At 42.0% G+C, this 11,858-nt stretch overlaps 2 protein-coding genes across 4 annotated transcripts in view; one reads left to right on the forward strand and one right to left on the reverse strand.

Moving 5' to 3' along the window:
- B3GALNT2 (beta-1,3-N-acetylgalactosaminyltransferase 2) overlaps positions 1 to 4,759 on the forward strand; it is an 81,709-nt gene extending 76,950 nt beyond the window's left edge. Inside the window, exon 13 of the mRNA XM_011989375.1 lies at positions 1,663 to 4,759. Coding sequence (XP_011844765.1) covers positions 1,663 to 1,797 — 135 coding nt within the window. The 3' untranslated portion in view covers positions 1,798 to 4,759. The remainder of the gene's footprint in view (positions 1 to 1,662) is intronic.
- Positions 3,029 to 11,858, reverse strand: part of TBCE (tubulin folding cofactor E) — an 88,240-nt gene continuing 79,410 nt past the window's right edge. For all 3 annotated transcript variants that reach the window (XM_011989360.1, XM_011989359.1, XM_011989358.1), the window contains 4 exons: positions 10,083 to 10,151; positions 9,024 to 9,083; positions 3,554 to 3,645; positions 3,029 to 3,337 (listed from right to left, as the gene is read on the reverse strand). In XM_011989360.1, coding sequence (XP_011844750.1) covers positions 3,245 to 3,337; positions 3,554 to 3,645; positions 9,024 to 9,083; positions 10,083 to 10,151 — 314 coding nt within the window. In that variant the 3' untranslated portion in view covers positions 3,029 to 3,244. The remainder of the gene's footprint in view (positions 3,338 to 3,553; positions 3,646 to 9,023; positions 9,084 to 10,082; positions 10,152 to 11,858) is intronic.

The raw sequence follows: 11,858 nt of genomic DNA on the forward strand, positions 1-11,858 counted from the left end.
TGATTTGAGTGTGGCAGTCTAAGGATCCTTCAACCCTTCTGACCGATACAAAGGAGACACTGCATGAAATATAAGACATCATTTAAAACACACTATTGCTGAACCAGAAAACAAAAATGAATCTGCAGAGACCAAAATGGAAACTAGAGACCTGGGAAGAAACCAAGCACAAAGCTGACTTTCGCTTTAGAGATTTCTGTTGAGTTCTGGATTCTTGCAACTTCCACTTTGGCCATGGAAGGTGCAGGGGACAGAAGGCACATGCAGTGTCTGTCAGTTAGAAGCCCAGCATAGAGCTGGGCCCCAGAGCAGCTCTCAGAAGTCAACCCACATCTCTGTAGTCCACTTTGATAGTCCGATTCCTTTGTTGTACTTTCAGTCTCATCTTTGAATAGAATTATTTTTGTATCTGATAACTCTGGGATCTGTAGTCTTTGCTGGGTCTGATTCTGCAGTTTCCTGTTTCTACACACTGTTGTTCATGGGGCTTGTTTTCTGAGGTGTTGAAGAGTTGTTTTTGTTTTTGTTTTTTGTTTTTGTGACCGTGTTGTCTTTGGAAACTGAGTCCCTATTTAAAATGCATTCCTATAGAGAGGATTTACATTTTTTTCTACCATGCACTAGGAAAACTACCATCTATGAATACTTCAGATTTTTGACTTGGAACTGTTGGGCTTACACAGACTGACTACCAGCCCCAGACCTACCTAAGTGCAAGCTGTGGGTAGGCGCTCAGGGGAGAGAGACTCCTCCTTTCCATCCCACTGAGGGGCGAGACTGAGACAGACAAGCCGAGTTTGTTTTCTTATATACCCCCTGAGGCTGTGGCCCCTCAGAGATCCTAGCTCTGTGTCAGTCTCCCATTAGTCTCCTGTCCCTGGGCTTGGCCTTTCATAACCCAAGGATCAGCAGCCGCCTTCAGGGCACATGCTGACTCAGCACTTTCTCCTGCCCGTTTTCTTCTTTCTTCATGGAGTTCTGCCATGCTTTATAAAGGTGTTTCATTTTGCCCAACATTTTTGTGTTGTCAAAACATTGAATGAGTTTCTCTCTGTGTTCTGCTATATTGCTGAAAACAGAAGCCAATTCATGTAGCTAGGAAATAGTCTAGTGGTTAAGAACTTGAGCTTAGGAGTCTTTAATCCCTCCTCTTCATTTACGAGCCCTGTGACCTTGAACAAGTTACTTAACTCTTAGTTTGTTCCTCAGTTGTAAGAGGGAAATAGCTCCTACCTCACAGCGTTACTGTGAGAATTGAGTGAAATATTTACAAAGTGCTTGGGTAGAGTCCCCACAATATTGTAAGCATTCCATCAGAATAATAGCTGTTATTAATACTGCCATAGACACACCTTTAATAGCAAACACGAAACTCACTTGTGGTTTCTAAAATCATTCATTACAGAATTGCATTTGTTGACTAACTCTTCATCCACACATTGCCTTGTTTCTGTATTCCACAGCCACAGGACTGTGGGACCTGGTGTTTTCCCCAATCAGGAGGTGCCACCCCCAAACCTCACCAGTTGGTCCACACATGGAGTTATCCTTGAAGTAATTTCAGCATCATTCGAATAGATAAAAACTGTCTACGTGCAGACTTTCTGACGCTCTTAAAACAGTTTCACCACTCTCAGATCGGCTTTGGTTGTTTTTCAACAGGACAGCCTGTGGCTGTGTGAGAAGACCTGTGAGACAGGAATGCTGTCTTCTCCTCAGTATTCTCCATGGGAACTGACAGAACTGTGGAAACTGAAGGAACGGTGCGGTGATCCTTGTCGGTGTGAAGCAAGATAACAGGGACTTGAATTAGCAGCATCTAAAATGAGGGCAGGCAAACGATAATCTGAGTGCAAGTCTGAGGTATCCCAGGGTTTAGCAGTAGACTATATGATCTTTCAAGAGAGTTCCAGACCGGCACTTTCACCCAGAACCAATGCGGTGTTTCTTAATGTTTGCACAAATTTTCTTCTTAAAAATCAACTGGTACTGTAGCATAAGAAAAGTTTATATATTGGAAGATTATCAGAAAAATACCAAGTTATTTTATAAAAAAAAAATATTTCTAAATCCTGATGCATTGTGGCTAATTAGTAATCACCATTACCTGTAATTTTTGGTTAAAACTTGGCCCAGTTCAGAATCTGCAGTAGTAACTGAGAGTTTGAATTTCAACCTGGATTGCAGGATAGCTCTGTAGAGTTTAATGAGGATAATTATCAGACAAAAAGAACTCACAGGAATGCTGTGTGATCATGTGATCACATATTTGAGCAGCGGTCACTTATACCAAAGTTTGGGGTTTCTGGAAATAACGTCAGATTTTGTGGATCTCTGAAGTGGGCAACTTGAACTTGAAGAGGAACCAATATGATTCTCAGTTCTGAACCTTGGTTTTAAAGAAGTCCATTTATACGGTAGACTAATAACCAAGTTTTCTTTCTGCCATCTAACCTAAATCCTGAAGGTCACAGCTTCGTACTCATAGTTTTTAAATGCTAAATTTTTGTGAGTATGAATAAAAGCAAATACTTCTCAGGGTTTTAGTGGCATCGGGAAGGATATTTCTAAATTGTTGACATTTTGAAAGAATTAGTTTTGCTTTCCTCCTATCATTGCCTAAAATTTACCTAATATGAGTACATTTCAATCAGAGCTGGTTATCTTCTACGCAAGAAGATACACTCAGCTTAGGTATAATTGTAGGGAAAAGCATGTGATTAATTTAAGTACTCTTAGAAAATAGTGCAACTGAGAAGACAGATAATAGCATATTGTTATACACAGTAGAGGATGTGTCTCCCCAAGTTTAAGGGACATTTCCCAAAATGACCAGCCAAATCGTTTTAGTAGCCCTTTAAAATAGTAGTATCAATAGAGAATTCCATTAAAACTAGTCTTATGACAGACATTAACTGTGTTCAGATTTTATTAGGCTAGCTAGTTTCTATTTAATATTTAAATCTTATCATGAAATGCAGTGATGAACTGTAAAAATAAATATGAAATACGATCAGAAAATTGTTAGTAGGTTCAAAGCCTTTATTACTGCTATTATGTATAAGCCTAGAAATGGTCGCTTCCCAACAAAAAGTACATCAGTGGTGAAAATACATCCCTTGTTATCCTTAGGGCAAGTTGTAAACCCCTTTGTTTTTGACAGAATTGTTCCAGTGGATCATTTATTTCCGATGAACCCCAGACATGATAAGCAGTGTAGTCTCTAAATTTTATTAGTTGGTTGTTACCATCGCACTAGTAGACAATCTTCATTTTCCACAGAGTAAAAACGTAATGACTGTAGGTCATTTTCCAGCTTGATTTCTATGCCCGGCTCCTAAAATTAGAAGGAAGGTAGGGAAGGATGTGATTAAGACAGATCTGATAAAGCATGTTACACATACTCTATCCCACCCCATCCCCAGGCAGTAGCTTACCCTTAAAATCAAACAGATCTATGGTCTCCATTTAGAATCAAACTATTGCTATCTAGAGACAGTTTAATGTCATCATGAGGACGAAGCTTGACTTTGTTTTTTCCTGGGCAACTTACTTTGGGACTTTCATAGGACAACAGAAGGTCTGACACAGGAACTTTGAGAAGACGTGACAGCCATCCCTTCACCTTTTGAATTGTCATGGAGCCTATCAAAAGACAAGAAAAGTCCATTCGTTCTCTCAAATGACACTTACTTGTAAAACTAGCTCATGTGATGAGACCACAGTATCATTGCAATGATAGCTGTATCTGTCTTTTTTTTTTTTTTTTTTTTGGAGACCGTCTCGCTCTGTTGCCCAGGCTGGAGTGCAATGGTGCAATCTCGGCTCACTGCAACCTCCACTTCCCGGGTTCAAATGATACCTCCTGCCTCAGCCTCCCAAGTAGCTGGTGCCCGTCACCACACCCAGCTAACTTTGGTATTTTTAGTAGAGACGGGGTTTCACCATGTTGGCCAGGCTGGTCTCAAACTCCTGACCTCGTGATCCGCCCTGGCCTCCCAAAGTGCTGGGATTACAGGCGTGAGCCCAGGGCCTGGCCGTATCTGTCATTTTACCCAAGTCACTTTACCCAAGTAAGTAATTAGGGGAAAGCCTGAGTCTTTGTACCACCTGTTCATTTGGGGAACTGTGGGAAACGGAGCCAACGGACCTAAGTGCCCTTTGACAGTGAGTTTCATACCATTTCAGTAGTGTGTTTCTTAATCTGAATAAACCAGAATGATACTCTCAGCACAGAATAAAAATGGGAGTGAGTCATTAACGTTTTCTTTTTAAACCTTTGTGATGACTTCCTTATGAATTACTGAACAAACAAACACTGGAATGGGACTCAGGTATCCTGAGGACATCTCTCAACTCTGGCCTTAGTTCCTCCTCTGTAAAATGAGGGTGTCGACTAAATGATCTACAAGGTCCGTTCCAGCGCCGCCATTCTGTAATTATGTCATGTGTAACTGTGTTAAACATACACAGGTGACTGCCAGGCATGGGAATGTAACTTCCGAGTCAACGCTTTGGCTTGTTCAGAATACACTATGAACTTCTTTCCAAAGATGGGTTGTGGTAAATAGTGGATATTTTGATTATGAGAAACAGAGTTTCCTTGAAGCTTTAGCTGGAGATACAGCAATAGTGTGGTGTTCCTACAAATATCACAGTGTATTCAAACATATTTTTCTATCAAAAATCATTTTTGTAAAAGCTGTGTGTTTTTATGCAACTTGTGATAATAAATGTTATCTTTATTTTAGAATAAAAACTGGCCTTTTTGTATGTATTGAATACAGTTAATAGAATGTGTAATTTTAATTAACAAAATTTGCTCTTTCATGTGTGAATATGTGATAGTCTAGTCCTTTCAAAAGATTTAGATGGACTGGCTTTCATTGTTGGAGCCTGGTTAGAGAAGGGGTTAAGTGCAGCACACCAGTGGGAAATGACATCCTCCTAACACATGACAGAAACAGAAAGTTTGGTCATAAAACAATTCTAATAAGAAATCCGCCTGGCCTGCTCACACCTGTAACCCCAGCACTTTGGGAGGCAGAGGGATCAGAGCCCAGGAATTCGAGACCAGCCTGGGCAACATGAGGACACCCCATCTCTACAAAAAAAAAAAATTAGCCAAGCATAACAATGTATGCCTCTAGTCCCAGCTACTTGGGAGGATCACTGGAGCCCAGGAGGTCAAGGCTACAGTGAGCCATGATCGCGCCACTGTACTCCATCCAGCCTGGGTAACAAAGTGAGCCCTGTCTCCAAAAAAATCTGCCTACTCATAACGGTTCTATAGAAGAAAGTAGCAATTTGTATGTAATAAATAGCATTACCATTTTTAATATACTAACATGACTGTCTTAGCATTCAGAAAATATGGAAATAGCTAATTATTTCTTTTTACTGCCTATGACCAATGTTAAAAATTTGAGAGGTTTACCTCTAGGCCTTTTTTTCTATGTTCATATAAGGATGTGTAGGTTTTAAGCCAGGTGCAGTGGCTCACGTCTGTAATCCCAACACTTTGGGAGGCTGAGGTGGGCAGATCACCTGAGGTCAGGAGTTTGAGACCAGCCTGGCCAACATGGAGAAACCCTGTCTCTACTAAAAATACAAAAATTAGCCAGGCGTGGTGGTGGGTGCCTGTTAACCCAGCTACTTGGGAAGCTGAGGCAGGGAGAGTTGCTTGAACCCGGAAGGCAGAGTTTGCAGTGAGCCAAGATCATGCCATTGCACTCTAGCTTGGGTGACAGAATGAGACTCCGTCTCAAAAAAAAAAAAAAAAAAAGATGTATAGGTTTTATAATATATTGACCTACTACATTTGTATTTCTTTATGACATGATGGTACAGCTTTTCATGCCAATTCCATGCCATGTCCTCTAGACATACACTGTCCAATATGCAGCCACATGTGGTACTGAGCACCTGGAATGCAGCGAGTATGACTGAAGAACTGAATTTTATTTTAATGAATTTAAATAGCCACATGTGGTTATTGCAGTCACAGTGGACAGCGCAGCTCTAGACCTGCTTCATTCTCCTCAGTGACACATGTGCCTTGTGTGCTGTGTGGTTCTACCAGAGCTTATTCACCATCCCCCACTGGCAAGTATTTAGATTCTTCTTATCTTCACCATCACAAATGCTGCAAGACACAATGCTTGGCCAGAGCATACGTGTATTTGTAACTTTGTACAGTAATTCCCACATGACTTTACAAAAAGGGTATACTGCTTTTTCATGCCAGCCAGTATTATTTTAATTTTGCTCATCTAATGGATTAAAAAAATGGTATTGCTTTTTTTTTTTTCTCATTTTAGACAGGGTCTCACTCTGTCACCCAGGCCAGATTGCAGTGGCTCAATCACAGCTCACTGCAGCCTCAACTTCCCGGGCTCAAGCCATCCTCCCACCTCAGCTGCCCAAGTAGCTGGGACTACAGGCTTGCACCACCACACCCAGCTAATTTTTGTATTTATTTATTTTTGTAGAGATGGGGTTTCACCATGTTGCTCAGGTTGGTCTCGAACTCCTGGGCTCAAGCAATTTGCCCACCTTGGCCTCCCAAAGTGCCAGGATTACAGGTGTGAGCCACCATGCCTGGCTATTACTTTTCTTTTTAGAAGACGTTTACCTATGGTAGTGGTTAAATATTCGCAGCATGTGGCATAAGAATTAGTATTAAGAACCTTTGAATGAATGAGTGAGTGAGTGCACATTTGAGGAACAGAAAAGCAAATTAAAAAGGGGGAAAAAAGAACCCTCAGAATCTGCTGGCTTACTGCTGAGTTTATAGAATACAGGACTCAGACTCTGAATAGTTGAAAATAGTAATTCTTACATATAATTTCTATGGATAGTCAAATCTCTGCAGCTCTACCCAAAGATTAATAAAAACAGCATGAATGCAGTGGGTGTTCCCAAAATGGCTAACTGAATCTCAGAAGACCTGGGATACCAGTCAGGTGTACAGTGGGGAAGTAGAGAAGGGTAAAGTGGCACTGTCACCCCCAGCCAAGGGCTGCATTCAGGCATATGCCCAGATGACAGGACTTGACAGGTCTACCTCAGTGCCTTCCAGAGGAAGACTGCAGAGGAAAGCTTAACGAAGCAGGTCTGATGACAATATTCTTGAGCAAATACTCCATAGTGGTGACATTCCCATTAATTGATTTGACGTATCTGCAAAGGCAAAAGGAAACACGCAAAGACATCGAAGGCCAAAAACACAGAAAGTCCTGGCCCTCCAGGCACGGTGGCTCACACCTATAATCCCAGCACTTTGGGAGGTGATGATAGGAGAACAGCTTGAGCTCAGGAGTTTGAGGCCAGCCTTAACAACATAGCGGGGCTTCATCTCTACTAAAAATCAAAAAAATAGGGTGTGGTGGTTCGTGCCTATAGTCCCAGCTACTCAGGAGGCGGAGGTGGGAGGATCACTTGATGATCAAGGTGATGGAGCCTGCAGTGAGCCGAGATGGCACCACTGCACTCCAGCCTGAGTGACAACCAGACCCCGTCTGAAAAACGATAAAAAAATAAAACAGTCCTGGCCCTCTTTGACTAGTCTGTGTTCACCAGGGCCTTTACTGGCAGTATTTAAGTTTGAAAACAGAATAATGAAGGGGGAAATCACTAATTCTAATCCATTATATAGCAGTAGCCAAATTACATATTACAGGAGTAGAAACTAGATTGTGAATAAATAAAAATGGAGACGTTCTGGTAAATTAACACTAAATGGATGGTTATCAATCAGAAAGCTACTTCTCTGAACACAACTAAAGCCTGCTTTATATAAGCAACACCATGATAAGCTTGCTTTATCTGATAGAAACTAATTTAAAAATCAATGGGAATTTACTGCACTGACAGGCAAACAAACCCAGTGTACTAGAGTCATTAAGCTGATGTGTATTTCATTTATTTAAATCCTCACTGCTCTAAATTTACCGTTTATATTTTAGCAGTTAGCTATGAGTCAAGTTTAATCTTGAGAATTCACAGTATCATGGCAAACTCAAAAATAGACTATAATTTCATTTTTATTTTGAGTGAAAGTTTAAGGTAAGTTATGTTGATCTAATTTATTGACACAAGCATATTTATTTTCCAAATAAAAGTAATTCAGTTCCAGTAGCACTTTTTTTTTTTTTTTAAGTTCTAAGGTAGTTTTCCCAAAACCATTTCAGGGTGTCCATTAAAAGAGCATCTACAGATTGTTTTTGCAGGGACTCCTGATCCGTCAGGAGCAGAAGTAGAAAGTAAGCAAAGTCACAAACCTCCCATAAGAATTCAGTTCACCAGGACACAGCTCCTCTCTTATGAAGGGATGAGAAGCAGACCCCAAACCCAGTGTCACAGTCTCCCTGGAAACAGCAACAGGCTTGGGGAATGCTTCTGAAAGTCTATGCCATTCAAGATCTCAGCTTTTGGTTAAAAATACAATTTAGGCCAACTGCAGTGGCTCATGCCTATAACCCCATCACTTTGGGAGGCTGAGGCAGGCGGATGGCTTTGAGCTCAGGAATTCGAGACCAGCCTGGGCAACGTGGCGAAACCCATCTCTACAAAAAATACAAAAATTAGCCGGACGTTGGTGGCTCGCACCTGTAGTCCCAACTACATGGAGGCCAAGGCTGGAGAAATGCTTGAGCCTAGGAAGCAGAGGCTGCTGTGGGCTGAGATGGTGCCACTGCACTCCAACCTGGGTGACAGAGGCCCTGTCTCAAAATAAAATTTTGTGTGTGTGTGTGTGTTTGTGTGTGTAATTATATGCAGGGGCTTCCAATTTTAACAAAACTGCTTTCAGCTGATAAAGTTATGGGAGACCTGAACTTTTGGGGGCATGGGGGAGTGACATTAGCATGATTGATTGTATTTTAGAATATAAAAGACTAATGAAAACCTCTAAGCTCTGAGGTCCACACTTTGAGACATGAGTTAAAGGTTTTAATTTTAGCTGACTCATACCTAGGCCGATGATTCAGAGTTTAAGGAAAAGATAGGCTCATTTTTCTTACCTGGCAGTTGTTTCTCTAGGACTTTCTGATCAAGTTGATCAGGGTATTTTATCTTCAGTGCTTTAAGAGAAACAAAGAAAAAGACTAATTGATATCTACTGTTATATGGATTTAAATTATCCACACACATCAACAGATGGCCAAATGATAGAGCTATGCAGTGCAAACTGGCAGGTCTAATCAATGTTTAAAATCCTTCCATGAATTGCTAACAACAACAAAAATAGCTGGACGCCACTTTCCCTTTTCCCTGCTTAGTGCTTCTTTCCTGATCCCTTTCCCTGCTTAGTGCTTCTTTCCTGACAGCTTGGACAGGTTTTCAAGTCATAAATTCACAAATCACAATTTGGTTCACAACTCCATTACCTCCCACATTTATAACAGTATTAAATGAGTTTAAAACATAGGAGTTGCAAAAATGTATAAGAATTTAGATATGTTTTAAAGAATTCATTTCTTTGGGTGTGGTGGCTCACGCCTCTAATCCCAGCATTTTGGGAGGCCAAGGCAGGTGGATCTCCTGAGGTCAGGAGTTCGAGACCAGCCTGGACAACATGGTTAAACCCCGTCTCTACTAAAAATACAAAATGAGCTGGGCATGGTGGCGCATGCCTGTAATCCCAGCTACCTGGGAGGCTGAGGCAGGAGAATCACTTGAACCCGGGAGGTGGAGGCTGCCGTGAGCCGAGATCGTGCCACTGCACTCCAGTCTGGCAACAAGAGCAAAACTCCATCTCAATTTAAAAAAAAAAAAAGTTAGCTGGGCGTGGTGGTGTATGCCCATAGTCCCAGTTACTCCAGAGGCTGAGGCGGGAGAATCACTTAGAACCTGGGAGACAGAGGTTGCAGTGAGCTGAGATCACGCCACTGCACTCCAGCCTGGGGGACAGAGGGAGACTGTCTCCAAAAAAAAAAAAAAAAAAAAAAAAAAAGAATTCATTTAAAACTCAAAGCATTTACTTAAGTTCTTAAGAGATACACACTTAAAAGAAACACACTATCTGTTTCGGCACCTAAGGACTCAAATACAAATAAACTATTTGAATCTGAGCGTCTTACTTAGTAGCTGGTTTTTGAGCATAAATGGTTGTTGTGTTTTGAGTTCCCAATCTTCAGGTGCACCATATTCTGTTTAAGAAATCAAAAGAGATGAATGATAAACCAAAGGCCACTATAAGAAAAAAAAAAAAAAAAAAAAGCATAGGTAAGTATCCAGACAGCCTGTGCCTTTCCCAGGACACATGGAGCTGCCTTTATTCAGTGTGATTTTTAGGAGTGATAGACAACAACCACTCCTAAGGGCAGAATCGTCTGTCTACCCAGAGCTGCAGACTCTGTAACTTACCTGGCTCATTGTTAATGACCAGTGAAACTCAACAGAAGCCAATAAATGAAAAGCAGCGTGTTTACACGTGTATTACATCATTGTTCCTTAGGTGTCCTCACTCAAACTAGCAAGAGAAGACTGCCCTCAAATACTTCAAATGTTTTCCCCGAGTGTCACCTTTGGTAACAGTTCTTTCTGCGCTGAGAGAAACCTGGTGCCACCTGAGACACGATCCACAAGACACCTTCCCCAAGTTTCAACCAGACCGTGCAGTGCCAGGCTGGGCGCTCAGTACCACACTGCAAACCAGTTCCTCGGCCGGGACCACGGCCTCCATAGAAGAGGAAAGCAGAACTTTTTTCCTGCTCTACGCCAAACAGTGACAGAATTTCTCTAAATCCCCCCTGTATCTGTGCTTTTGTCTTCTAGCATTCTGAGCAGTGAATACTCAACAATACCTGGCCAGCTGCTTCAGAATCTTCCCTTGCCCACCCCCAAGTGATTTAGAATTCAAGGAGCGGAGTGTGGCCAGGAAATTGGGCCGGCTAATGGAGTCATTTGAAAGTGATTCCTCCAGGCTGCTTTTCTTCCTTAAAGACACTGTTCAAGCCTAAAGCATTTATGCAGTGAGCTTCTTGCATTAAGAAATATAAAAAAGGAAAATCACATAAAAGCGAAATGTGGAATAATAATGAAGGCAAAACAAAATGGAAAGTACATCAGGGACAAAGACTCATGAATTCTTAGCTTCAAAGCCTGAAGAACCAGGCTGGAGGATTTAACGAACCACTGTGCATGCCAAGTGCCAGCCTTGGTAGTGAGCCCTGGGGATGAGAGCTTACTGCAGAACTACACTCTCATGCGAACTTTCCTGTTCACTAGAACTACCTGTGGGGCTATAAAAAAAACGATGCCGGCCGGGTGCAGTGGCTCTCGCCTGTAATCCCAGCACTTTGGGAGGCCAAGGTGGGCAGATCACCTGAGGTCAGGAGTTTCTGAGACCAGCCTGGCCAACCTGGTGAAACCCCATCTCTACTAAAAATACAAAAAAATCAGCCAGGCATCGTAGCAGATGCCTGTAATCCCAGCTCCTCAGGAGGCTGAAGCAGGAGAATCGCTTAAACCCAGCAGGTAGAGGTTGCAGTGAGCCAAGATCGCGCCATTTCACTCCAGTCTGGATAACAGGAGTGAAACTCTGCCTCAAAAAAAAAAAAAAAAAAAAAAAAAAAAAAAAGGGATGACTCAGAGATAAACTGGAGTGCTTCCTACCCTTTCTACAGTGGAGCATGGTGCACCACCTGAAACCTAGTGAACATGTGCAAAGAGAAGAACCTATATTTAAGAAGTGCTTTCCTGGCCAGGCGCGGTGGCTCACCCCTGTAATCCCAGCGCTTAGGGAGGCCGAAGTGGGCGGATCACGAGGTCAGGAGATCAAGACCATCCTGGCTAACATGGTGAAACCCCATCTCTACTAAAAATACAAAAAATTAGCTGGGTGTGGTGGTGGG

The sequence above is a fragment of the Mandrillus leucophaeus genome, unplaced genomic scaffold, assembly GCF_000951045.1.
Source record: "Mandrillus leucophaeus isolate KB7577 unplaced genomic scaffold, Mleu.le_1.0 Scaffold350, whole genome shotgun sequence".
In the NCBI taxonomy this organism is placed as follows: Eukaryota; Metazoa; Chordata; class Mammalia; order Primates; family Cercopithecidae; genus Mandrillus; species Mandrillus leucophaeus.